Raw genomic sequence first — 26,168 nt, forward strand, 5'->3', positions numbered from 1 at the left:
CAAGGCAAACCCCTACAGTATCAAACCCAAAACAATTAAGAAAATGGTAATAGGGACATACATATCAATAATTACCTTAAATGTAAATGGATTAAATGCTCCAACCAAAAGACATAGACTGGATGAATGGATACGAAAACAAGACCCGTATATATTCTGTGTACAAGAGACCCACTTCAGACCTAGGGACACATACAGACTGAAAGTGAGGGGATGGAAAAAGATATTCCATGCAAATGGAAATCAAAAGAAAGCTGGAGTAGCAATTCTCATATCAGACAAAATAGACTTTACAACAAAGACTATTACAGGAGACAAAGAATGACACTACATAATGATCAAGGGATCAATCCAAGAAGAAGATATAACAATTGTAAATATTTATGCACCCAACATAGGAGCACCCCAATACATAAGGCAAATACTAACAGCCATAAAAGAGGAAATCGACAGTAACACAATCATAGTAGGGGATGTTAACACCCCACTTTCACCAATGGACAGATCATCCAAAATGAAAATAAATAAGGAAACACAAGCTAAATGATACGTTAAACAAGATGGACTTAATTGATATTTATAGGACATTCCATCCAGAAACAACAGAATACACACTTCTTCTCAAGTGCTCATGGAACATTCTCCAGGATAGATCATATCTTGGGTCACAAATCAAGCCTTGGTAAATTTAAGAACATTGAAATCGTATCAAGTATCTTTTCTGACCACAGTGCTATGAGACTAGATATCAATTACAGGAAAAGATCTGTAAAAAATACAAACACAAGGAGGCTAAAATACACTACTTAATAACCAAGTGATCACCGAAGAAATAAAAGAGGAAATCAAAAAATACCTAGAAACAAATGACAATGAAAACACAATGACCCAAAACCTATGGGATGCAGCAAAAGCAGTTCTAAGAGCTAAGTTTATAGCCATACAATCCTACCTCAAGAAACAAGAAACATCTCAAATAAACAACCTAACCTTACACCTAAAGCAATTAGAGAAAGAAGAACAAAAAAACCCCAAAGTTAGCAGAAGGAAAGAAGTCATAAAGATTAGATCAGAAAAAAATGAAAAAGAAATGAAGGAAACAATAGCAAAAATCAATGAAACTAAAAGCTGGTTCTTTGAGAAGATAAACAAAATTGATAAACCATTAGCCAGACTCATCAAGAAAAAAAAGGAGAAGACTCAAATCAATAGAATTAGAAATGAAAAAGAAGTAACAACTGACACTGCAGATATACAAAGGATCATGAGAGATTACTACAAACAACTCTATGCCAATAAAATGGACAACCTGGAAGAAATGGACAAATTCTTAGAAATGCACAACCTGCCGAGACTGAACCAGGAAGAAATAGAAAATATGAACAGACCAATCACAAGCACTGAAGCTGAAACTGTGATTAAAAATCTTCCAACAAACAAAAGCCCAGGAGCAGATGGCTTCACAGGCGAATTCTATCAAACATTTAGAGAAAAGCTAACACCTATCCTTCTCAAACTTCCAAAATATAGCAGAGGGAGGGACACTCCCAAACTCATTCTATGAGGCCACCATCACCCTGATACCAAAACCAGACAAAGATGTTACAAAGAAAGAAAACTACAGGCCAATATCACTGATGAACATAGATGCAAAAATCCTCAACAAAATACTAGCAAACGGAATCCAACAACACATTAAAAGGATCATACACCATGATCAAGTGGGATTTATCCCAGGAATGCAAGGATTCTTCAATATATGCAAATCAATCAATGTGATACACCATATTAACAAATTGAAGGAGTAAAACCATATGATTATATCAATAGATGCAGAGAAAGCTTTAGACAAAATTCAACACCCATTTATGATAAAAACCCTCCAGAAAGTAGGCATAGAGGGAACTTTCCTCAACATAATAAAGGCCATATATGACAAACCCACAGCCAACATTGTCCTCAATGTTTAAAAACTGAAACCATTTCCACTAAGATCAGGAACAAGACAAGGTTGCCCACTCTCACCACTATTATTCAACATAGTTTTGGAAGTTTTAGCCACAGCAATCAGAGAAGAAAAAGAAATAAAAGGAATACAAATTGGAAAAGAAGAAGTAAAACTGTCACTGTTTGCAGATGACATGATACTATACATAGAGAATCCTAGAGATGCTACCAGAAAACTACTAGAGCTAATCAATGAATTTGGTAAAGTAGCAGGATACAAAATTAATGCACAAAATCTCTTGCATTCCTCTATACTAATGATGAAAAATCTGAAAGTGAAATTAAGAAAACACTCCCGTTTACCATTGCAACAAAAAGAATAAAATATCTAGGAATAAACCTGCCTAAGGAGACAAAAGACCTGTATGCAGAAAATTATAAGACACTGATGAAAGAAATTAAAGATGATACCAACAGATGGAGAGATATACCATGCTCTTGGACTGGAAGAATCAACAGTTTGAAAATGACTCTACTACCCAAAGCAATCTACAGATTCAATTCAATCCCTATCAAACTACCACTGGCATTTTTCACAGAACTAGAAAAAAAATTTCACAATTTGTAAGGATACACAAAAGACCCCGTATAGCCAAAGCAATCTTGAGAAAGAAAAATGGAGCTGGAGGAATCATGCTCCCTGACTTCAGACTCTACTACAAAGCTACAGTAATCAAGACAGTATGGTACTGGCACAAAAAGAGAAATATAGATCAATGGAACACGATAGAAAGCCCAGAGATAAACCTTCGCACATATGGTCACCTTATCTTTGATAAAGGAGGCAAGAATATACAGTGGAGAAAAGACAGCCTCTTCAATAAGTGGTGCTGGGAAAACTGGACAGCTACATGTAAAAGAATTATATTAGAGCACTCCCTAACACCATACACAAAAATAAACTCAAAATGGATTAAAGATCTAAATGTAAGGCCGGACACTATCAAACTCTTAGAGGAAAACATAGGCAGAACACTCTATGACATAAATCACAGCAAGATCCTTTTTGACCCACCTCCTAGAGAAATGGAAATAAAAACAAAAATAAACAAATGGGACCCAATGAAGCTTAAAAGCTTTTGCACAGCAAAGGAAACCATAAACAAGACCAAAAGACAACCCTCAGAATGGGAGAAAATATTTGCAAATGAATCAACGGACAAAGGATTAATCTCCAAAATTTACAAGCAGCTCATGCAGCTCAATATCAAAAAAACAAACAACCCAATCCAAAAATGGGCAGAATATCTAAATAGACATTTCTCCAAAGAAGAGATACAGACTGCCAACAAGCACATGAAAAGATGCTCAACATCACTAATCATCAGAGAAATGCAAATCGGAATTACAATGAGATATCATCCCACACCGGTCAGAATGGCCATAATCAAAAAATCTAGAAACAATAAATGCTGGAGAGGGTGTGGAGAAAAAGGAACGTTCTTGCACTGTTGGTGGGAATGTAAATTGATACAGCCACTATGGAGAACAGTATGGAGGTTCCTTAAAGAACTAAAAATAGAACTACCGTACAACCGAGCAATCCCACTACTGGGCATATACCCTGAGAAAACCGTAATTCAAGGAGTCATGTACCACAGTGTTCACTGCAGCTCTGTTTACAGTAGCCAGGACATAGAAGCAACCTAAGTGTCCATCAACAGATGAATGGATAAAGAAGATGTGGCACATATATACATGGAATATTTCTCAGCCATAAAAAGAAAAGAAAGTGAGTTATTTGTAGTGAGGTAGATGGACCTAGAGTCTGTCATACAGAGTGAAGTAAGTCAGAAGGAGAAAAACAAATACCATATGCTAACACATATATATGGAATCTAAAAAAAAAAAAAATCGTGAAGAACCTAGGGGCAAGATGGGAATAAAGATGCAGACCTACTAGAGAATGGAGTTGAGGATATGGGGAGGGGGAAGGGTAAGCTGGGACAAAGTGAAAGTGTGGCATGTACATATGTACACTACCAAATGTAAAATAGATAGCTAGTGGGAAGCAGCCCCATAGCACAAGGAGATCAGTTTGGTGCTTTGCGACCACCTTGAGAGGTGGGGTAGGGAGGGTGGGAGGGAGGGAGATGCAAAAGGGAAGAGATATGGGGATATAAGTATATGTATAACTGATTCACTTTGTTGTAAAGCAGAAACTAACACACCATTGTAAAGCAATTATACTTCAAATAGATGTTAAAAAAAATTATTCTGATACTTTTCTCTGGATAATGAGTATTTGGCTTATGACTTGATGCATATCTATATAGTTGTGTATATATATATATGTAAATATCTTAATACATGAAAGATAATTAAAGGAGTATTTTAAATTAAAAAAAATACAGTAATCAAGATAGTTTGGTATTTGTGAAAGACAATAGACAAACAAATAGATCAGTGGAACAGAATAGAGAGGGAGAGTCAGAAGTAGATCCACATAATTGTAGTTAACTGATCTGTGACAAAGGGGCAAAGTCAACACGGGAGAGAAGTTAATATTTTCAACAAATGGTTCTGGAACAAGGGACCTCCATGTGTAAAAAAATGAATCTAGACACATACTTTACACCAGTCAGAAAAATTAACTCAAAATGGATCACAGATCTAAATGTAAAATGTAATACTACAAAACACCTAGAAGATAAATAGGAGAAAACCTAGATGACCTCGGTTATGAAGATGACTTTTTAGATACAACACCAAAGGCATGATCCATGAAGAAATAATTGATAAGGTGGAATTCCTCAAAATTTTAAAGCTTCTCTGTTTTCCTTCCTTTCTTTCTTTCCTCCTCCCTCCCTGTACCGCATGGCTTGTGTGATCTTAGTTCCCTGACCAGGGATTGAACCTGGGCCCTCAGCCTTGAGAGCACAGATTTCTAACCAGTTGACCACCAGGGAATTCCCTCCTTTCTTTCTTTTTTAAAACATTATAACTCCACAGAAATGTGTGTGACACGTGTTGCAAATGGCAAAGGAACACATGAGTTTTCATTCAGAGAAATTCTACTTAACATTGGACGTGAGTCATGGTATGAAACTGTGCCTCCAATCTCAAAGGGTATGTCATCTTTAGTACAGAATTTAAGGGAAAGTAAGAGCATTGGAAGTGAAACCCAAAAGGGTCTCAGGCACACTCTGGGTGGTCTATAAGCAAGTATGGAACTATAATGACTTCATAAGTTTAAAAGATATAATGAACTCAAAGCAGCCTGACAGGCAAGATAAAATGAACCAGATTGGCAAAATTCTCAGACAGGTTTCAACAATAGACATCAATGTGATACAACAGTTTAAAAGTATGCAAAATGGAAAATAGTTCGAGCCCCTGAGACCAGAGCAGTAACTGTGATGGGCAATCACGCAGATGGAAGTGTCCATATTTCTTGCCTGCTTCAAGCAATATATATATATACATTATATATATATATATATAATGTATATATATCATATATATTGTATTCAGGTTCTCCTCAAAAAAATAAAAAATAAAACTTCTGCTCTGCAAAATACAATATCAAAGGAATGAGAAGATAAGCCATAGACTGGGAGAAAATATTTGCAAAGGCACATTTGATAAAAGACTGTTATCTAAAATACACAAATAACTCTGCCCTGGTGGCACAGTGGTTAAGAATCTGCCTGCCAATGCAGGGGACATAGGTTCGATCCCTGGTCCAAGAAGATCCCACATGCTGCGGAGCAACTAATCCCGTGAGCCGCAACTACCGAGCCTGCACTCTAGAGCCTGCGAGCCACAACTACTGAGCCCATGCGCCGCAACTACTCAAGCCCGCATGCCGCAACTGCTTAGCCCACGTGCTGCAACTACTGAAACCTGCGTGTCTAGAGCCCGTGCTCCACACAAGAGAAGCTACCACAATGAGAAGCCTGTGAACCACAACAAAGAGTAGCCCCCGCTCGCTGCAATTAGAGAAAGCCTGCGCCCAGCAACGGGGACCCAACACAGCCAAAAATAAATAAAATTAATAAAAAAAATACACAAAGAACTCTTAAAAGTCTACTAAGAAAACCAGCAACCTGATTAAAAAACAAACACCTCACCAAAGAAGATATACAGATGGCAAATAAGCACATAAAAAGTTGCTCAACATCATATGTCATCAGGGAAATGCAAATTGAAGGAACAGTGAGATACCACTACGCATCTATTAGAATGCCCCAAATCCAGAACGTTGACAACACCCAATACTGGTGAGGTTGTGGAGCAACAGGAACTCTCATTCATTGCTGGTGGGAATGCAAAATAATCCAGCCACTTTGGAAGGCAGTTTGGCTGTTTCTTACAAAATTAAAAATACTCTTACCATAGGACCCAGCAATTGAGCTCCTTAGTATTTACCCAGAGGAGTTGAAAACATACATCTACACTAAAGCCCACACATAGCTGTTTATAACAGCTTTATTCATAATTGTCAAAGCTTGGAAGCTACCAAGAAGTCCTTTAGTAAGTGAGTGGATAAACTGTAGTGCATCCAGACAATGGAATAATATTCAGAGCTCAAAGGAAATGAGCTACCAAGCCACAGAAAGACATGGAGGAACCTTAAATGCATATTACTAAGTGAAAGAAGCCAATCTGAAAAATATGTATGATTCTAACTATATGATATTCTGGAAAAGTCAAAACTATGAAGACAGTAAAAAGATCATTGGTTCCCAGGGGTTAGTGAATAGGTGGAGCACAGAGGGTTTTATGACTGTGAAACAACTGTGTGTGGTACTATAATGGTGGATACATGTCATTATATGTTTGTTCAAAACCATAAAATGTACACCAAGAGTGGAACTTAATGTAAACTATGGACTTGTGTGATAATGATGTGTCATTGTAGGTTTATCAGTTGTAAAAATGTACAAACATACTCTAGTGGAGTATGTTGATAATCAGGGAGGCTGTGCATGAGTCAGGGTAAAAGACAACTGGGGAATCTCCGTACTTTGTGCTAAATTTGGCTGTGATACTAAAACTGCTCTAAAAGGTAAAGTCCATTAAAAACAAAATGTTAACCAGTGAGGTTCTTTTTAAAAGGGAATGATTTGAACTCATTTATATCTATATCATAGTTGTAGATATTGTTGTTTATTTACACAGTGCAATCCTCCATGCTGTCAAGAACATTTGTGATGCAGAATTTGTTTAAAGTGGGCTCTGGGATTTTCTTCCAAGTTGCTTATGCCCCTTTAGCAAGTTTCTAATGCTGCTAATTTCTTACTCTTCTCAGAAGGCTTATTAGAAGTTTTTCAGATACAATCTAAGACTCTCAATTTTTTCTCAAATGCTTGTTATAGCTTTTTGACTACAGAGTCAAGGACTTGGATTTGTCTAGCCTTTCTGTAGAAATAATAACCAAGTTCATGTGTGCATGCAGTGACCACTGTCATGATTGCTGCCTGGCCAGCAATGATTGTTAGGTACATCTTTTCAGAGATGTTACAATGTGAAAAAACAAATCATGTTAGAACTGGTGAATTATGACAACTCAGAGTTATTCTGTACAATTAAAATAAGTATTTTAAATTATTTTTTTTATTAGAGAAAATATTTTTGTACACAGCAATTAATTATTGGCCTTTACATTTTAGACGATGACAGCACTATTTCATGATCTGCTCTTCTTTTTAGGAAATGTTTTTTTTTTTCATATGCTGTTGAATTTATCACCGATTTCTAAGCTAATTTTAGTTTATTGGTTATAATTGTATATTAAAGAGCACCTCTGACCCATAAGCAGTAAAATATGCATCTGTTAATGCTTTGGAATTTAAGTTCTTGACTGATATAAATTTAAGCATTAAAAAATGTTTTTTCATTTCCCTTTTTGACAGGTCACCAAGACAGAATTAGAGAAATTAAAAACAAGCTATAGACAATTAATAAAAGAAATGAATTCTGCCAAAGAGAAATATAAAGAAGCTGTAGCTAAAGGTATGATGCAATTATAAAAAATGTTTATTTTAGTGATTTTTATTCTTATCATTTGAAAGTTATCTTTATAAGTGGTGGAATGATTCCACTTAGACCAATTCACATTTTAAAAATATTAAAATAAGCCAAAATAGACTAATTACCAAACTATGTAATAAGTATTTCTTTTTTTGTTTTGTTTTTCTAAAATAATGGAAACTATTTTTGAGTAGTTCATACTATTAATAGAATTATGCAGTACTTGTAATAGAATGCAAGGAATGTTTAAATTTTTCTCATAGGCTTTAGATTTATTTACTTAATTACTGAGTACTAAATAAGAAAAATAAAGTTGTATTTGTTTAGAAGCTTTTATTGATCCTCTTTTTACCTGTATTTAAATGCCATTAAAATCACAAGTCATTTTATAGCTTAGTTTTGCTTTCATAGCTTAATTTTATATCTATATTGTACTAAAATTTTCATAATAAGCTTTGGAAGTAAATGGAAAGAGAAACATTATGTTTTAATCAAAGATTTGTGGTTATAGTTTTTAAATGTGACTAAATAGTCTTCATATTTAGATTTTTTTTAATTGTAAAATTTTTGTTGTTTTCTGGTTAAATAGAAGCATTATTAGCAACTCTTTTTAAAACAGTTTTTTAATTATTAAATTTACCTTTCTCATTTATTAATGTATTTTCTCTTTCTTTTACTTGTATATTATTTTGTCATTTGGTTGAGGTAAATGAAATAAACAGCTCCTATATTTGGATATACCTTACACAATGAAAATACTGTGTTTTTGTTGTTATTCCCAGTAGACTAGAAGGGAGACTGATTTCGATGCAGTTTCCCCCCCTCCTCCCTTTCTGTCTCCCTTTCCCTCCTCCTCTTGCTCCTCCCTACTTCCTTCCTCTACTTCCTTCTCTGTCCCTCCCCTTCTCTCCCTTGCCCTCCCTTCTCCCAGTGTTCCCTTCAGCATTTACTTTGTGTCTCCCTTTCTCCCTGTCTCCATCCCTCCCACATTTATTTCACGTTTCTGCTTCTTGCAGTGTTTCTAGATGAATTAGTATTCACAGTTTACTTATTTTTACTTATTTTTCTTGTACCTCAACCAGCATTTTGAGATTACGATCTCTTTTTAATGCAAACATATCTTTTAAAATGCTTTTGTAATTCAGTTATGTAAGTTATTTAAGTGAAGAAAAGAAAAAATGCAATAGTGGAAAGATGAGTCAGTCTTTGGAGTCAGATAGTCTTAGATGTAAGTTCCAATGTTGTATGATTATTTCATAATTTTCAAACTTTGTATGCCTAATTATTATTCCTTTTTCATTTTAAAGAGTGCTTTGTATAATCAAGAAGTATTTACTGAGCATTTGCTATCTTTAAGTTACTGAGATTCAAACATTCGAGGAGCTTACCCACTTCTAGTTGATATTCTAACTTGGGAACTGCAAGTCTTTACTGTTTTTCAAAATTTAGTCTTTATACAAGGGATCCCTTGCTAAACCATCAAGAGTGATTCAGAAATAGTTTTGTACATTGAGCATTACTACTCAATCTGTCAAAGGGTTATTTTTATAAAGTTCATTACATAATGCTTGGCTAGCATTCTCAAATTAGTTTCCTATATTATAAATATCCACACATTAAATTCACCCAGAGCAAGTGGTGACTTAATCCAACTATATTGTAATCCATCTATGCGAAGTATATCACACTAGGTCTATATCTGTTGGAGAATGATTAGTTAAGGAAAGAAGTACATAATTACTCCCAAGTGTTTGATACCTACTTTTAAAGACATAGTTTTTGTTTAAAAAATGAAATCTAATTCTGATATCATAATAAAGTTTTAAATAGTTCTTGTACCTAAAGTTTATATTATCAAAGATTATTCACAGGTAATAATTGTTCTTTATTACTTATCTTTATTACTTATTATAGAGATAAAATACCATTCAGTGTTGTATCAGTAGTAAGAAGGCAACTAGAAAATCTGAAGACCGTAGTTTTAATTGATCTTAAGAAATGTATTATTTGACTGAGTCTCCTGAAGTTAAAATATGTGAGCTTATTTACATTTTCTTTCTAAAGGTATTAGTGATAGTACTTTTTTATTTTCAAGAATTTGATTACTCCCATTAAATCAATTTATAATGTATAGAGTATATACTTTTAAAGTAAGTTCTTATATAACTATGTAAACGCATGAGACATATGTGAATTCCCCTTTTATAATCACAACTATCTTTATACTCATGATTACATGAAAAAGTATAAAATCATATTTTTGAAAATTTTGTATCTGTTTTCAAACTCCTTCTTCTACCTTTAACATGGAAATAGGTTTTTTTTTGTGAAGTTATTTACTCTTTATAAGAATGATGTGTTGGCAAATTCTTCCAACATTTACAGGCTTTATGTCAGAACCTTAGTTTATCTGGAGAGGCCACACCAGGCCATTTCTGGAATAGGCTCTAGGAATTGCTGGGGCACTGGTGGTGGATACCCAAGCTGTGGCTCTGGCATTCAGAGTCGTTGCTTTAGACATTAGGAGGTCTTGGAAAAGCTATTTAAAAACCCAATCTGATATATAGTGTCCAGCTTGAGGAGACAAGGCTTTGGGGGAGATAGGACCCAGAAATAGCTCCTATAGTAAGTAAGGGTTAAATTCTGGATTTGATCAAGAATTGGTTTGGAATCAAGGGTTCAGTTACTGCAACTGGAGGTTCAGCAGCAGTAGCAGATGAGCTGGAAGCCTGGGTTAATACTGAAATTCCAAACTCCTGACCCCTGCTGTATGGATTAAACAAAATACTTTAAATTTTCAATTTTAGAATTTATATCCAAAGGGACACTGATTTATGTTGTCTAATGTAAAATATAACATTCATTTGTAATATGAATATAGCACCATTTTAGTTAAATTTTTTGGTATTGAATAATATACCCTAAATATCAAAGTCATTTTGCTCTATGCTGTGTCAAGGGAACAAATGTTTGTCTTAAATTGACTTGGACTAATTTGGACATTAGTCTATGCATTATTATTTATAACATGTATGCTGAGAACAACCAAAATAATTTTAGCCTATTGAGCTGAAGTTAATAGAGTGTTTCATGATAGCATGGAATAATAAGTTCTTGAATGCAAAATACACAGGTTTTACTTTCCTATAGCATATTAAGTTCTGAATACTTTTAGTTAGTTAAACACATCGTTAGGTTTGCCATAAAACAATTTTGTGAATCCATAAAGCTTGTGTCCAAACTAAGGTTCTGACATAATGGCTGTAAATGAAAACATTTGCCGTCACATCATCTTTATAAAGAGTAGATGACTTCTCAAAAGAACTCCTATAAGACCATATTGTCTATGAACAAAGACAGTTTTCCTCTTCCTTTTCAATCTGGATGTCTTTTTTTTTTTTCTTTTTCTTGCCTAATTGCCCTAGCTAGACCCTCCAGTATAGTGTTGAACAGACATAGAAAGAGCAAACATATTTGCCTTGTCCCTGATCTTAGGGGAAAGACTTTCATCATAAATATGAAGTTAACTGTAGTTTTTCTTTTTCTTTAAAAATTAATTAATTAATTAATTAATTAATTTTTGGCTGTGTTGGGTCTTCGTTTCTGTGCGAGGGCTTTCTCCGGTTGTGGCAAGCGGGGGCTACTCTTCATCACGGTGTGCGGGCCTCTCACTATCGCGGCCTCTCTTGTTGCGGAGCACAGGCTCCAGACGCGCAGGCTCAGTAGTTGTGGCTCACGGGCCTAGTTGCTCCGTGGTGTGTGGGATCTTCCCAGACCAGGGCTCGAACCCGTGTCCCCTGCATTGGCAGGCAGATTCTCAACCACTGCGCCACCAGGGAAGCCTGGTTTTTCCTTTTATCGGGTTGAAGAAGTTCCTTTTTATTCCTGCTTAAGAATGGATGTTATATTTTGTCAAATGCTTTTTCCATATCTGTGGAGATGGATATATTTTTTCTTCTTTTACCTTGATATGGTGAATTATTTTGATTGATTTTTAAAATATTATACCAACTTCACATTCCTGGAATAAACTCCTCTTGGTTATGATGTATTATTATTTTTTATGTTGTTTGATATGGTTGGCTAAGTTTTTTTGGATTTTCAAATTTGTCTGTTTCTTTTACTATCTTTGTCTCATTTTTGTATAAGGATAATACTGTCCTCTGCATGATTGCCCCCTCTTAGAAATATTTGTGTTTAATTCTTAATATTTCTTAAATATTGGTAGAATTCACTTGTGAAGCCATCTGGGTCTGCTTGCTTTATTTTTTTCTTTTTTGCTAAGATTTTTAAACTATAAATTCAATTTCTTTAATTGATATAGGCTATTCTGTTTATCTTTTTTTTTTTTTTAATTTATTTATTTATTTATGGCTGTGTTAGGTCTTCATTTCTGTGTGAGGGCTTTCTCTGGTTGTGGCGAGCGGGGGCCACTCTTCATCGCGGTGCGCGGGCCTCTCACTGTCGCGGCCTCTCTTGTTGCAGAGCACAGGCTCCAGACGCGCAGGCTCAGTAGTTGTGGCCCATGGGCCCAGTTGCTCCACGGCATGTGGGATCTTCCCAGACCAGGGCTCGAACCCGTGTCCCCTGCATTGGCAGGCAGATTCTCAACCACTGCGCCACCAGGGAAGCCCCTGTTTATCTTTTTCTTTGAGTTTTAGTAGGTTGTATCTTTCAAGGAATTGTCCACTTCATTTGTTTAATTTATTGGTACCAAGGTGTTCAGAATACTCCCTTATCCACCTTTTTATATTTGTAGAATCTGTGGTGATATTTTTTTTCTCATTTTTGTTATTGGTACTTTGTGTCTTCTCTTTTTTTCCTAATCATTTTGGCTAGAGGTTTATCAATTTTATTAATCTTCTCAAAGATCGGCTTTAGGCTTTATTTTCTTTCTATTTTTCTGCTTTCTATTTAATTGATTTATCTCTAATCTTTTTTTTTTTTTCCTTCTGCTTGCTTTAGGCTTAGTTTGCACCAGTTTTTCTATTTTTTCTTTTTTTTTTTAATGTGGAAGCTAACTAAGATCATTGATTTGAGAATTATCTTCTTTTCTAATATAAGCATTTAGTGCTATGAATTTCCCTAAGGACTGTTTTAGCAACATTCCATACATTTGTATATATTGTGTCTTCATTTTTCTTCAGTTCAAAATACTTAAGGTATTTCCTTTTGGCCTTTTTTTTTCTTTGATACATAGGTTATTTAGAAATGTATTTGGTTTCCTAAAATTTTGACATTAAAAAAAGTTTCTATTTTTCATTTATAATTTAATTTCATTTAGTCTGAGAATATTCTTTTTGTGACTTTATTCCTTTTACATTTATGAATACATGTTATATGGCCCATAGTATGGTTTATCTTGGTAAATGCTTCATGTGCACTTGATAAGAATATGTATTCTGCTGTTGTTGGTTGCAGTGGTCTATATTGCTATCTTGGGCCAGTTGGTTAATAGTGTTATTAAAAATTTTTATGTTGTTACAGATTTTCTGTCTACTTGTTCCATCAATTACTGAGAGAGGGCAATTGAAATCTCCCACTGTAATTGTAGATTTGTCTATTTCTTCTCATAGTTTTGTCAGTTTTTTGCTTAATGTATTTTGAAATTCTTGTTATTGGGTGTAAAAGTAGTCATGATTGTTGTATCCTCTTGATGCCCTGACCCTTTTGTCGTATGAAATGACCTTTATTATCCCTGGTAGTATTCTTTGCTGTGTTATCTGTTCTATCTGATATTAATATTAGATACTTTGATTAGTGTTTACATGATATATCTTTTTTTCATCCTTTTACTTCAACATTTTTTAGTCTTTATATAGTTGAAGTGCACCATATAATTAGGTCTTGCTTTTTTATCTTGATAATCTTTACATTTTAATTGGGATAGTTAGACTATAGTTAATGTGACTGATTTTGACAATGTTAGGTTTAAATCTGTCATCTTGCAGTTTTTTTTTCTCTTTGTTTCATCAGTTCTTTATTCTCCTTTTCCTTTTTTCTGCCTTCTTTTGGATTAATTGAAAAAAATTTATTAAGATTCCCATTTATCTCCTTTGTTGTCTTATTAGCTGTAACTTTTTCTTTTGTTATTTTATTTTTGCTTTACCATAGTATACCTTCAAGTGATATTATATCACCTTGTGTATAATAAGGAATCCTTACACTGGTATAGTCTTCCTATATTTGTGCTATTGTTGTGATATATTTTACTTTTGCATATGTTTTTAAGTTTGTACTATATTGTTAATATTTTTGTTTTTGTTTAGTCAAGTATCTTTAAAATTATAATAAAACATCTTATATGTTTATCCATGTAGTTATCTTTCCTAGCATTCTTTATTCCATCTGGTATCATTTTACTTTTGCCTGAATGACTTACTTTAACATTTCTTGTAAGTCTACACGTAGTAAGTTCTTTCAGCTTTTGTACATCTGAAAAAGTTTTAATTTCACCTTTGATTTTGAAATATATTTTTGTAGGGTATAGAATTTTCTTTTAGCAGGTGGTTTTTTCCCTGTTGGGTCTTTAAAGATGTTGTCCTTTGGTCATGTCAAGGAGAAATCTGTTCTCATACTTTTCTTTGTTGCTCTGCATGTTTTATATCCCTTTGGCAGCTTTTAGGATTTCCTTTTTATTGTTGATTTTGAGCAATTTGATTATGATGTGCCTTCCTGTAAGTTTTTTTTTTCTCCTTCTGTTTGTGGGTTTTGAGCTTCTTATACCTGAGGGTTTATAATTTTCATCAAATTTCATCAAATTTGGAAAACTTTCAGCTGTTATTTCTTCACGTATATTTTCTGTCTATGTCTCTCTTTCTGCTGTCCTTTGAAGACTCCAGTTACATGTGTATTAGGCTGTTTGTATTTGCCTCACAGCCAACTGATGGTCTGTTTATTTTTTTCCCCTTGTCTTTTTTGCTTTCTGTTTCATTTTGGTTAGTTTCTATGATTATATCTACAATTTTACTAGTCTCGTTTTCTGCAGTGTCTAATCTCCCTTTAATCTCATGTAGTATATTTTTCATCTTAGGCATTATAGATTTTGCCTGGATAATTATGATGTGGGTCTTTTCTTAAATCATCCATGTGTCTACTTAACACATTAACTTAAGATTTACAGTCTTAGTGGACTTCATCGTCTTTCTTCATTTGTTCTGAAAGTTGTTATGAGTTTATTCACTCCCAGATTTCTTTTTGGTTCACTCTAATCTCCACTTTTTTTTTTCCCCCCAATTCATTCCCCCCACCCCGACTTCCCCCCCTTGGTGTCCATGTTTGTTCTCTACATCTGTGTCTCTATTTCTGCCTTGCAAACCGGTTAACCTGTACCATTTTTCTAGATTCCACATGTATGCGTTAATACACAATATTTGTTTTTCTTTTTCTGACATACTTCACTCTGTATGACAGTCTCTAGGTCCATCCGCATTTCTACAAATAACCCAATTTTGTTCCTTTTTATGGCTGAGTAATATTCCATTGTATATATGTACCACATCTTCTTTATTCATTCATCTGTCGATGGGCATTCAGGTTGCTTCTGTGACCTGGCTATTGTATATAGTGTTGCAATGAACATAGAGATGCATGTGTCTTTTTGAATTATGGTTTTCTCTGGGCATATGCCCACTAGTGGGATTGCTGGGTAATATGATAATTCTATTTTTAGTTTTTTAAGGAACCTCCATACTGTTCTCCATAGTGGCTGTACCAATTTACATTCCCACCAACAGTGCAAGAGGGTTCCCTTTTCTCCACACCCTCTCCAGCATTTGTTGTTTGTGGATTTTCTAATGATGCCCATTCTAAGTGTTGTGAGGTGATACCTCATTGTAGTTTTGATTTGCATTTCTCTAATATTTAGTGATGTTGAGCAGCTTTTCATGTGCCTCTTGGCCGTCTGTATGTCTTCTTTGGAGAAATGTCTATGTAGGTCTTCTGCCCATTTTTGGATTGGGTTGTTTGTTTTTTTAATAGTGAGCTACATGAGCTGCTTATATATTTTGGAGATTAATCCTTTGTCCGTTGATTCATTTGCAATATTTTCTCCCATTCTGAGGGTTGTCTTTCCGTCTTGTTTATGGTTTCCTTTGCTGTGCAAAAGCTTTGAAGTTTCATTGGGTCCCATTTGTTTATTTTTGTTTTTATTTCCATTACTCTAGGAGGTGGATCAAAAAAGATCTTGCTGTGATTTATGTCAAAGAGTGTTCTTCCTATGTTTTCCTCTAAGAGTTTTATAGTATCCGGTCTTACATTTAGGTCTCGAATCCATTTTGAGCTTATTTTTGTGTATGGTGTTAGGGAGTGTTCTAATTTCATTCTTTTACATGTAGCTGTCCAGTTTTCCCAGCACCACTTATTGAAGAGGCTGTCTTTTCTCCATTGTATATCCTTGACTCCTTTGTCATAAATTAGTTGACCATAGGTGCCTGGGTTTATCTCTGAGCTTTATATCCTGTTCCCTTGATCTGTATTTCTGTTTTTGTGCCAGTACCATATTGTCTTGATTACCGTAGCTTTGTAGTATAGTCTGAAGTCAGGGAGTCTGATTCCTCCAGCTCCGTTTTCTTCCCTCAAGATTGCTTTGGCTATTTGGGGTCTTTTGTGTCTCCATACCGATTTTAAGATTTTTTGTTCTAGTTCTGTAAAATTGCCACTGGTAATTTGATAGGGATTGCATTGAATCTGTAGATTGCTTTGGGTAGTATAGTCATTTTCACAATGTTGATGCTTCCAATCCAAGAACATGGTATATCTCTCCATCTGTTTGTGTCATCTTTGACTTCTTTCATCAGTGTCTTCTAGTTTTCTGAGTACAGGTCTTTTACCTCCTTAAATAGGTTTACTGCTAGGTATTTTATTCTTTTTGTTGCAGTGGTGAATGGGATTGTTTCCTTAATTTCTCTTTCAGATTTTTCATCATTAGTGTATGGGAATGCAAGAGATTTCTGTGCATTAATTTGGTATCCTGCTACTTTACCAAATTCATTGATTAGCTCTAATAGTTTTCTGGTAGCATCTTTAGAATTTTCTATGTATAGCATCATGTCATCTGCAAGCAGTGACAGTTTTACTTCTTCTTTTCCAATTTGCATTCCTTTTATTTCTTTTTCTTCTCTGATTTCTGTGGCTAAAACTTCCAAAGCTATGTTGAATAATAGTGGTGAGAGTGGGCAACCTTGTCTTGTTCCTGATCTTAGTGGAAATGGTTTCAGTTTTTCACCATTGAGAATGATGTTGGCTGTGGGTTTGTCTTATATGGCCTTTATTATGTTGAGATAAGTTCCCTCTATGCCCACTTTCTGGAAAGTTTTTATCATAAATGGGTGTTGAATTTTGTCAAAAGCTTTTTCTGCATCTATTGAGATGATCATATGATTTTTATTCTTCAGTTTGTTAATATGGTGTATCACATTGATTGATCTGCGTATACTGAAAATCCTTGCATCCCTGGGATAAATCCCACTTGATCATGGTGTATGATCCTTTTAATGTGTTGCTGGATTCTGTTTGCTGGCATTTTGTTGAGGATTTTTGCATCTATATTCATCAGTGATATTGGTCTGTAATTTTCTTTTTTTGTAGTATCTTTGTCTGGTTTTGGTATCGGGGTGACAGTGGTGTCGTAGAATGAGTTTGGGAGTGTTCCTTCCTCTGCAATTTTTTGAAAGAGTTTGAGAAAGATGGGTGTTAGCTCTTCTCTAAATGTTTGGTAGAATTCATCTGTGAAGCCATCTGGTCCTGACTTTTGTTTGTTGGAAGATTTTTAATCACAATTTCGATTTCAGTGCTTGTGATTGGTCTGTTCATATTTTCTATTTCTTCCTGGTTCAGTCTTGGAAGGTTATACCTTTCTAAGAACTTGTCCATTTCTTCCAGGTTGTCCATTTTATTGGCATAGAGTTGCTTGTAGTAGTCTCTTATGATGCTTTGTATTTCTGCAGTGTCCATTGTAACTTCTCCTTTTTCATTTCTAATTTTACTGATTTGAGTCCTCTCCCTCTTTTTTTTTTAAAATAAATTTATTTATTTATTTATTTATTTATTTATTTTTGGCTGTGTTGGGTCTTCGTTTCTGTGCGAGGGCTTTCTCTAGTTGCGGCGAGCAGGGGCCAGTCTTCATCACGGTGCGCAGGCCTCTCACTATCGCGGCCTCTCTTGTTGCGGAGCACAGTCTCCAGATGCACAGGCTCAGTAGTTGTGGCTCACGGGCTCAGTTGCTCCGTTGCATGTGGGATCTTCGCAGACCAGGGCTCGAACCCGTGTCCCCTGCATTGGCAGGCGGATTCTCAACCACTGCACCGCCAGGGAAGCCCTCTCCCTCTTTTCTTGATGAGTCTGGCTGAAGGTTTATCAACTGTGTTTATCTTCTCAAAGAACCAGCTTTTAGTATTACTGATCTTTGCTGTTATCTTTGTTTCTATTTCATTTCTTTCTGCTCTGATCTTTATAAGTTCTTTCCTTCTGCTAACTTTGGGTTTTGTTTGTTCTTCTTTCTGTAGTTCCTTTAGGTGTAAGGTTAGATTGTTTATTTGAGATTTTTCTTGTTTCTTGAGGTTGGATTGTATTGCTATAAACTTTCCTCTTAGAACTGCTTTTGCTGCATCCCATAGGTGTTGGATCGTCATGTTTTCATTGTCATTTGTCTCTAGGTATTTTTTGATTTCCTCTTTGATTTCTTCAGTGATCTCTTGCTTATTTAGTAACGTATTGTTTAGCCTACATGTGTTTGTGCTTTTTACATTTTTTTCCCTGTAATTCATTTCTAATCTCATAGCATTATGGTCGGAAAAGATGTTTGATATGATTTCAATTTTCTTAAGTTTATCGAGGCTTGATTTGTGACCCAAGATGTGATCTATCGTGGAGAATGTTCTGTGTGCACTTGAGAAGAAAGTGTAATCTGCTGTTTTCAGATGGAGTGTCCTATAAATATCAATTAAATCTATGTGGTCTATTTTGTCATTTAATGCTTGTGTTTCCTTATTAATTTTCTGTCTGGATGATCTGTCCATTGGTGTAAGTGAGGTGTTTAAGTCCCCCACTATTATTGTGTTACTGTTGATTTCCTCTTTTATAGCTGTTAGCAGTTGCCTTATGTATTGATGTGCTCCTATGTTGGGTGCATAAATATTTACAATTTTTATATCTTCTTCTTGGATTGATCCCTTGATCATTATGTAGTGTCCTTTTTGTCTCTTTTAACATTGTTTATTTTAAAGTCTATTTTATCTAATATGATTATTGTTACTCCAGCTTTCTTTTGATTTCTATTTGCATGGCGTATCTTTTTCCATCCCCTCACTTTCAGTCTATATGTGTCCCTAGGTCTGAAGTGCTGCATTTAGTGTTGTCCAAGAGGTCTCTTAGGCTGTCTTCATTTCTTTTCATTCTTTTTTCTTTATTCTGTTTGACAGCAGTGATTTCCACCATTCTGTCTTCCAGGTCACTTATCCTTTCTTCTGCCTCAGTTATTCTGCTATTGATTCCTTCTGTGTATTTTTCATTTCAGTTATTGTATTGTTCATCTCTGTTTGTTTGTTCTTTAATTCTTCTAGGTCTTTGTTAAACATTTCTTGCATCTTCTCGATCTTTGCCTCTATTCTTTTTCTGAGGTCCTGGATCATTTTCACTGTCATTATTCTGAATTATTTTTCTGGAAGGTTGCCTATCTCCATTCATTAATTGTTTTTCTGGTGTTTTATCTTGTTCCTACATCTGGTACATAGTCCTCCGCCTTTTCAGTTTGTCTGTCTTTCTGTGAATGTGGTTTTCATTCCACAGGCAGCAGGATTGTAGTTCTTTTTGCTTCTGCTGTCTGCCCTCTGGTCAGTCCCCACTTGTTTATGTTGTAGGAAATATACATAATCTTTACCTATATACTTATATGCACATCCTTCTTCATATCGCCATGTAGTACCTTTTTCCAAAGTTAAAAAATATTTTTTAAGAGTAAGTGTATGCTAATTTTATAAAAAATAAGGAATACCATATTGAACCAGATGGTATTGAATTAAGTGAATTTAAGTATGATTTTGCATTGAAGATTTTTAGCTTACTTGAGGATATATTGAAATATTAGAAAAGGTGGTCAAAATAACTGCTTCACAGCTATGTATTCTGATGGCTAGAATTACACTATGGTTTAATATTTACCAAGCCTCAAAATACCCACAAAGACATTTGTGGGGCTTCTCTTACATGGGTAGAAGTCTGAATGCTTCTGTTTTATTGCACATCATATTCAGGAAAGAAGCAAGACAGGATGAGCTCTTCCCCATTGTACATGCGCATACCAGTCAGCCTAGAGAAGTTTGAAAGGAGCTCTCTTCACCCCTTTTATAACAAGAGCAGGGAAACAAACTCCTTTTCAAATTCTTTTTTCTCTATGAGAAACAAAGAAGAATGCTAAAGGATTGGTAATATCCCTGATTATTTACAAGCCCTCACTTACCCTAAGCAGACGTAGTAAGAGGGTACCTACTGCTAGAACTGTCGGGAATTAGTTGGAAGACTCATTCAAAAGTGAAGTTTTCTCTAATTGAGAAGTATATTTTCTTAAATTGCCTCTTCACATATTATGAATAGTTCTGTGATATTTTATAGCCAATTAAAATTGATTAGATCCATTGAGTTTTCTCTTTAGAGTACTTTAATTATGAAAACCAGTTTGAAATGAGTCCAGACTTGAGACAGATGGTTAAATTCATGTTTAAATAAATCTAAATTTAAAAAATGAATAAAACTTTGAAAAGGCTCTTTTAGTTGATTTCCTTATTTTGAGTCCACTAAGAATGGCTACTGGCTTTCTTATTTGATAATCACCAAATCTTGGAGATTTTAAAAAATCAGAATCATGTATGGATGATGCATGGAGGCCCTCTAGAAAAGTACTCCAAAGTTCAAATTTACCTCTCAGTTCAGCATATGAAAGAAATGCATTTTGGATGCATGACCTACTAAAGACCAAAGTAGAGTTCAGGCTATGTTTATTGGTTATCAGTTTTGTTGAAATGACCTGAAAGTGGGAGGATTTGTCTTTTTTTGGACCTACTTATTAATACATGATCTATCAGCAGCTACCTTATGGCAAGAATGCTTCTCAGTGAATGGAGCTTAATATGATAGGACCTTTACAATGTCATAAGGAGTAATGGTGCTCTTAGTTATTAATCTAATTTGCATTGGGTTAAAGCTGCAGAAATTGGAGTGACAGCTGTAATATTTGCATCAGATGCTGAGATGTTATGTGGGATGGAATATGCTACATGATTAATTTATATTCTGCAGATAACTTCCTAAAAATAATATGAAAGTTCAATAATATGATTTGTCCCTATTTTGCTTAGTTTTATTAAGTAAACAAAGCTAAGTTTCATATACAACGAGATTAAGAGAAGTTATGTCCTTTTGCTGATTTTCCTCTATATTTTATAGGTGAGCTCCTTAACAATATTAGTTTTGGACTTGATTACTAGAAAGATGATATAAACAGATGCAGAAGGTAAAATTGTAATCTTTCTATAACTTTTAATTTTAAAAAAATTATTTAAGTTTAAATTTATTTTTTTAAAGTAAGAACTATATTAATTTGTGCATTTTCTTGTTATGTGCCAGGCACTGTTATTTGCATAACTGATCTTGTAGATAACAGAACATATGGAAATCCCTGCCTCCTTGAGCTTACATTTTAGAGCAGAAGATAGCTAATTAGTAAAATAAATAAATGAAACATATGTTATGTTAGGTGGTAAAAGGTACAGTGGAGAAAACATGGTAGGTAGATAGGATGTTGAGAGGATGATCAGGTTAGTTGTCATGGAGAAAGACATTTAAATGAAGAGTGAAAGAAGTGAGGGAGTGAAGCATGTGATTACCTGGGACAAAGAGTACTCCAGGTAGAGGGAAAAGCCAAAGCAAAGTCATTGAGATGGGATCATGTGTGGCATATTTGAGGGGTGGTATAGACACCTGTGTGGCTGGAACTGAGGGATTGATAAAGGAAAGGTGTGGAGGTATGAGATGAGGTCACAGAGGAAGAATGATGGTGGGTGGTACGGGAGGCACAGCTTACGCTGGATCTTGCTGGTTCTTTTAAAACCCTTGGGCTTTTACTCTGAGTAAGATGGAAAACCATTGGAGGGTTTGAGCAAAGGAATGACATGAACTTACATTTTAACAGGATAATTCTGGTAGTTTTGTTGAGAATCATATGAGTGGTTGGGGAAGGATGTAAGTAAGATTACTTCTAGGCTATTGGAGTAATACAGACAAGGGTTCATGCTGGCTTGGACCTGGGTGGTAGCAGCAGAGGTGATGAGAAGCGGGCAAATTCTGGATACATGTACAATTGATTCTTGTTATTTATGGTAGTTATATTCTAAAAAGTCACTGTGAATACTAAATTAGCATTAGCTGATTACTGAATCATTGCCCCTGGTGAGCATAACATAAGGGATTAGGTCCCTTTAAGCAGGGTCACAACATTTTCAACAGTTGATCAACACATCACTTTGTTTTTTGTGTGTTTCTGTTTAAAGACACCTTCTTTAATATATATTGTTGACTCATTAACATTGAACTCACAGCTAGCAGTACTATAACTCACGACTAAACAAAGCTATCTAACACATATTTGCTCTATCAGGGACATCACAGCCTCCTTGAGCATAAGAATACTAGGCAGCACTTCAGCACTCTGCTTGGGGGTCATTTTAAAATCAAAGTTACCATCGAAAAGCACAAAAATGCAAAAAATGTGGAACTATATAGACTACAGAAAGGAATTTACAGTAGAAGAGCTGAAACAAAAAGGCCGAGCATAGCTTTTCAACCTCAGTTGAGAATGTGTGTATCAGGTGACTCCTTTGCTGCTCTGCATGTGTGCATGTCCATGATTGACCTGAAAAGCAATGTGTGTATCAATTTTGGGATTAAAAAGAAATTTTAGGCAGTAGGTCTGAATTCATGGAAATATGGAATCCATGGATACTGAAGATTTATTATATACTGAAAGTAGAGCTTAAGGATTTGCTGATGAATTAGATGTAGAGTGTGAGAGAAAGAAGTCAAGAATGATTCCAATATTTTTGGCCTGAGCAATGGGAAGGATGGCATTGTTGTTACTGAGATGGAGAAAAATATAGGAGGAGCAGATTTGGAGGTGAAGATCAGGAGTTTGGTTTTGAGATTCTTATTAGACATCTAAGTGGAGATGTCAGATTTGCACTTGGATCTCTAATTTTGGAGTTCCAGGGAGACTTCTGGGGTTGAACTATCAATCTGATTGTTAGTTGATATTTAAAGCCATGAGAGTTGATGATATTACAAAGGGTGTTAATTAAGATAGAAAAGAGTTCTAAGTCTGAGCCTAACATTAAGAAGTCACAGAAATGTGGAGGAAATTGTAAAGAAGACTAAGATAAAAGGAAAACCAAAAGAATATATTATTCTGGAAGCCAGATGGGGTGAAAGGATTTCAAGGAAGAACAGATGATCACGTGATTTGCAGTTGCGTGCTGCTAAGACAAAAGATGAGGACTAAAGTTTGGATTTAGCAAAACGTACATTATTGGTGACTTTGACAAGAACAGTTTCAGTGGAACAGTAGAAGGAAACACTTAAATGGGATGGGTTTAAGAAAGAATGAGAAGAAAAAAACTGGAGATAACTAGTATACACAAATCTTAGAAGTTTTGCAGTAAAGGGAAAGAGAGAGATAGGGAGTTAAGTAAAAGAAGTAGAGTCAAGGGGGAATTTTTTTTAAAGATTAGGAGCTATTGTAGCTTGTTTGCTGACAAAAATGTTCCCATGAAGAAGGAAAAGTTGATGAGGCAGCAGAATGAAGGAAGAATTGCTGGAGCAACGTGCTTGTTGTATGGGAGAGAATGGATCTAGTACCCAAGGGAATGGATTGGTCTTAGCTAAGAGCAAGGGCAGTTTATTCATTGAAATAGTGCAAGAGGGGCTACAGCCTTATTCAGATAAGAGGTTAGATAGACTGGTGAGAGCTTGTGGAATTTCCATTGAGATTCCATTTTCCCCCCTTAGTGGGGCTCATGGGCTTCCTCTTCATACTTATATGGTTCCAAATTCAAAATCACAAGGTACAAATCAGTAAGTAGACGGTGAAAACTTTTTCTCCCACGTATTACCCAGTTTTTTTTTTTTCCTCCAAGGAAACCAATATGATGTTTCTTCTAGATATATTCTACTCATAACCTGTGGCTTTTAAACCACTTCATTAAGGATATTCATCAACTTATTAGATAACCTTGTATATTATAGCACATTATTAGGAGTTTTAGATCAGTGACTAGTTGGTTATCCATACTAAATATATGGTGATCTCTACACTCCCTCTTCTACAATTATATCCTAACATTATGATGACTGTTTTGTGAACCTCCATCTTAATTTTCTTGTCAAGCATTTTTAAGGAAGAGACTATGAATATGTGTCTCTCACAGAACTTAGGATGTCATGGACTCTGGATAAAGATTTAAAGGATGAATGCCCTTAATTTGCTGTAAATGTTGTTCTCCCACACACTTGACTAGTCTTATAAAGTAGAATGATAGTTTTTTTTAAAAAAAATTCTGGCTGTCTTTATCTATTAATATTACCTATAGTGTAAGCATACCTGCTTTGAAACATACATATTAAAACTAAGTTTTTTTCTATCACTGAGACTTTTAATCTCTAGGCTAAATAACTGAATTTTTTAGATTTAGTGAATATTCAGATACTTCTGAGCTTTAATAAATTTTTACAGCTTTCCATTTTTAACTTTTTATTTTGACATTATTTCAGACCAATGGAAATTTTGAAAGAATAATACAAAGAATTCCCATATATATTTCACCCATATTCTCTAAATATTAATATTTTAGCACATTTACTTTATCCTTTTCTTTGTCTGTACATGAGAGAGAAACAAAAACTGGTTCTTCTGTCCTTTTGACATGTTCCTGTTATTTATTGAGCACTTATTTTCTGGCTTATCTTATACTTTTTCTGCTCTAGGTCTTGCTTCATTTCCCTAAGGAGTCATAGTCCCATTTAGTAGAAAATAGTATTTAGAAACCAATATTTGGGCACTGGGTGTGCTCATTGCTACTAGGATGTCTTTGTTTTAGGTCCTTTCAGTGGATATAGATAAGAAATAAGCAAATGTACGCTCACACACACACACACACACACACACACACAAATGCATCTGTGCCTATTTCTATACCTGTTGCTCTATCTATATTAAAACTGAAGTATTCACATTGATATTTCCAATTCCAGTTGAACACCAAATAGTTCATTCTGTCTTTTCCTATTTACGTATTTGTAATTTCCTTCTCTGACAGTGAGACACCTGGCTACTATTATTCACAATCTACTTACTTGTTCACTCGTAAAATAACAGAAGATAATTTCAGAATTGCTAATTTATGCCTCTGAAAAAAGAAACCTACTGACTACAGTTCAGTATTTGTTTAGACCTCTTTTTGTCTTTAGTCTTCCTCTGTAGTCAAATACTGTTTCCAAAGTTACTTGGATTAATGCTTTCCTTCCCCACTCCTTTCAGTGTGGTTACATTACTCACTGGGAAATACAGTTTGGTTCATTTGTTTCTATTGTGTCCCATTTTAGGTTGTTTTTCTGCTCTTACCCTTGTTGATTTTGTTTATTTATTTTGTTAATGGTTAGACATTAATGGTTTCAAAAGTCAGAACTGTACAAAAGTAGATATTTAGAGAACTATATCTTCTTTAACTATATCTCTTTATTTCTTATACAAAAACTACAATATTATGATATGCTTTTTTATTTTGATTTTCTACCTGACATTGTATCCTGAAAGACCTCAATATTTCAGTTTGTAGATTTCTTTGTTATTCTTTTTAATTGCTGCATAGCACTTCATTATAAGTTATTCAAGCACTTTCCTGTGTATGGACATATAGTTTATTTGTAGTTTTTTCAGTTATTTATACTACTACCATGAATAAGCTTGTGTGTAGGTTTTTTTTTTTTTGTTGTTGAAGGAATATCTTAAGCATAAATTTCTAGAAGTGTGAATGCAGAGTCAAAATATAAATGTGTGTGTAGTTTTGTTAGATATTGCCAAATTTCCTTCTATAAAAATTGTACCGATTTACATTCCCACTAGATATGTATGAGTATCAGTT

General features: G+C 34.8%; 1 protein-coding gene across 7 annotated transcripts in view; it reads left to right on the forward strand.

Annotated features, from left to right (window-relative positions):
• Positions 1 to 26,168, forward strand: part of FER (FER tyrosine kinase) — a 462,076-nt gene that overhangs the window by 101,054 nt on the left and 334,854 nt on the right. For 6 of the 7 annotated variants that reach the window (XM_068535703.1, XM_068535705.1, XM_068535706.1 and 3 more), the window contains one exon: positions 7,866 to 7,965. The exons of the other annotated variant lie outside the window; for it this stretch is intronic. In XM_068535703.1, the coding sequence (XP_068391804.1) occupies positions 7,866 to 7,965 (100 nt within the window). The remainder of the gene's footprint in view (positions 1 to 7,865; positions 7,966 to 26,168) is intronic. 7 annotated transcript variants of the gene reach the window in all.

The sequence above is a fragment of the Eschrichtius robustus genome, chromosome 2 (assembly GCF_028021215.1).
Source record: "Eschrichtius robustus isolate mEscRob2 chromosome 2, mEscRob2.pri, whole genome shotgun sequence".
Lineage (NCBI taxonomy): Eukaryota > Metazoa > Chordata > Mammalia > Artiodactyla > Eschrichtiidae > Eschrichtius > Eschrichtius robustus.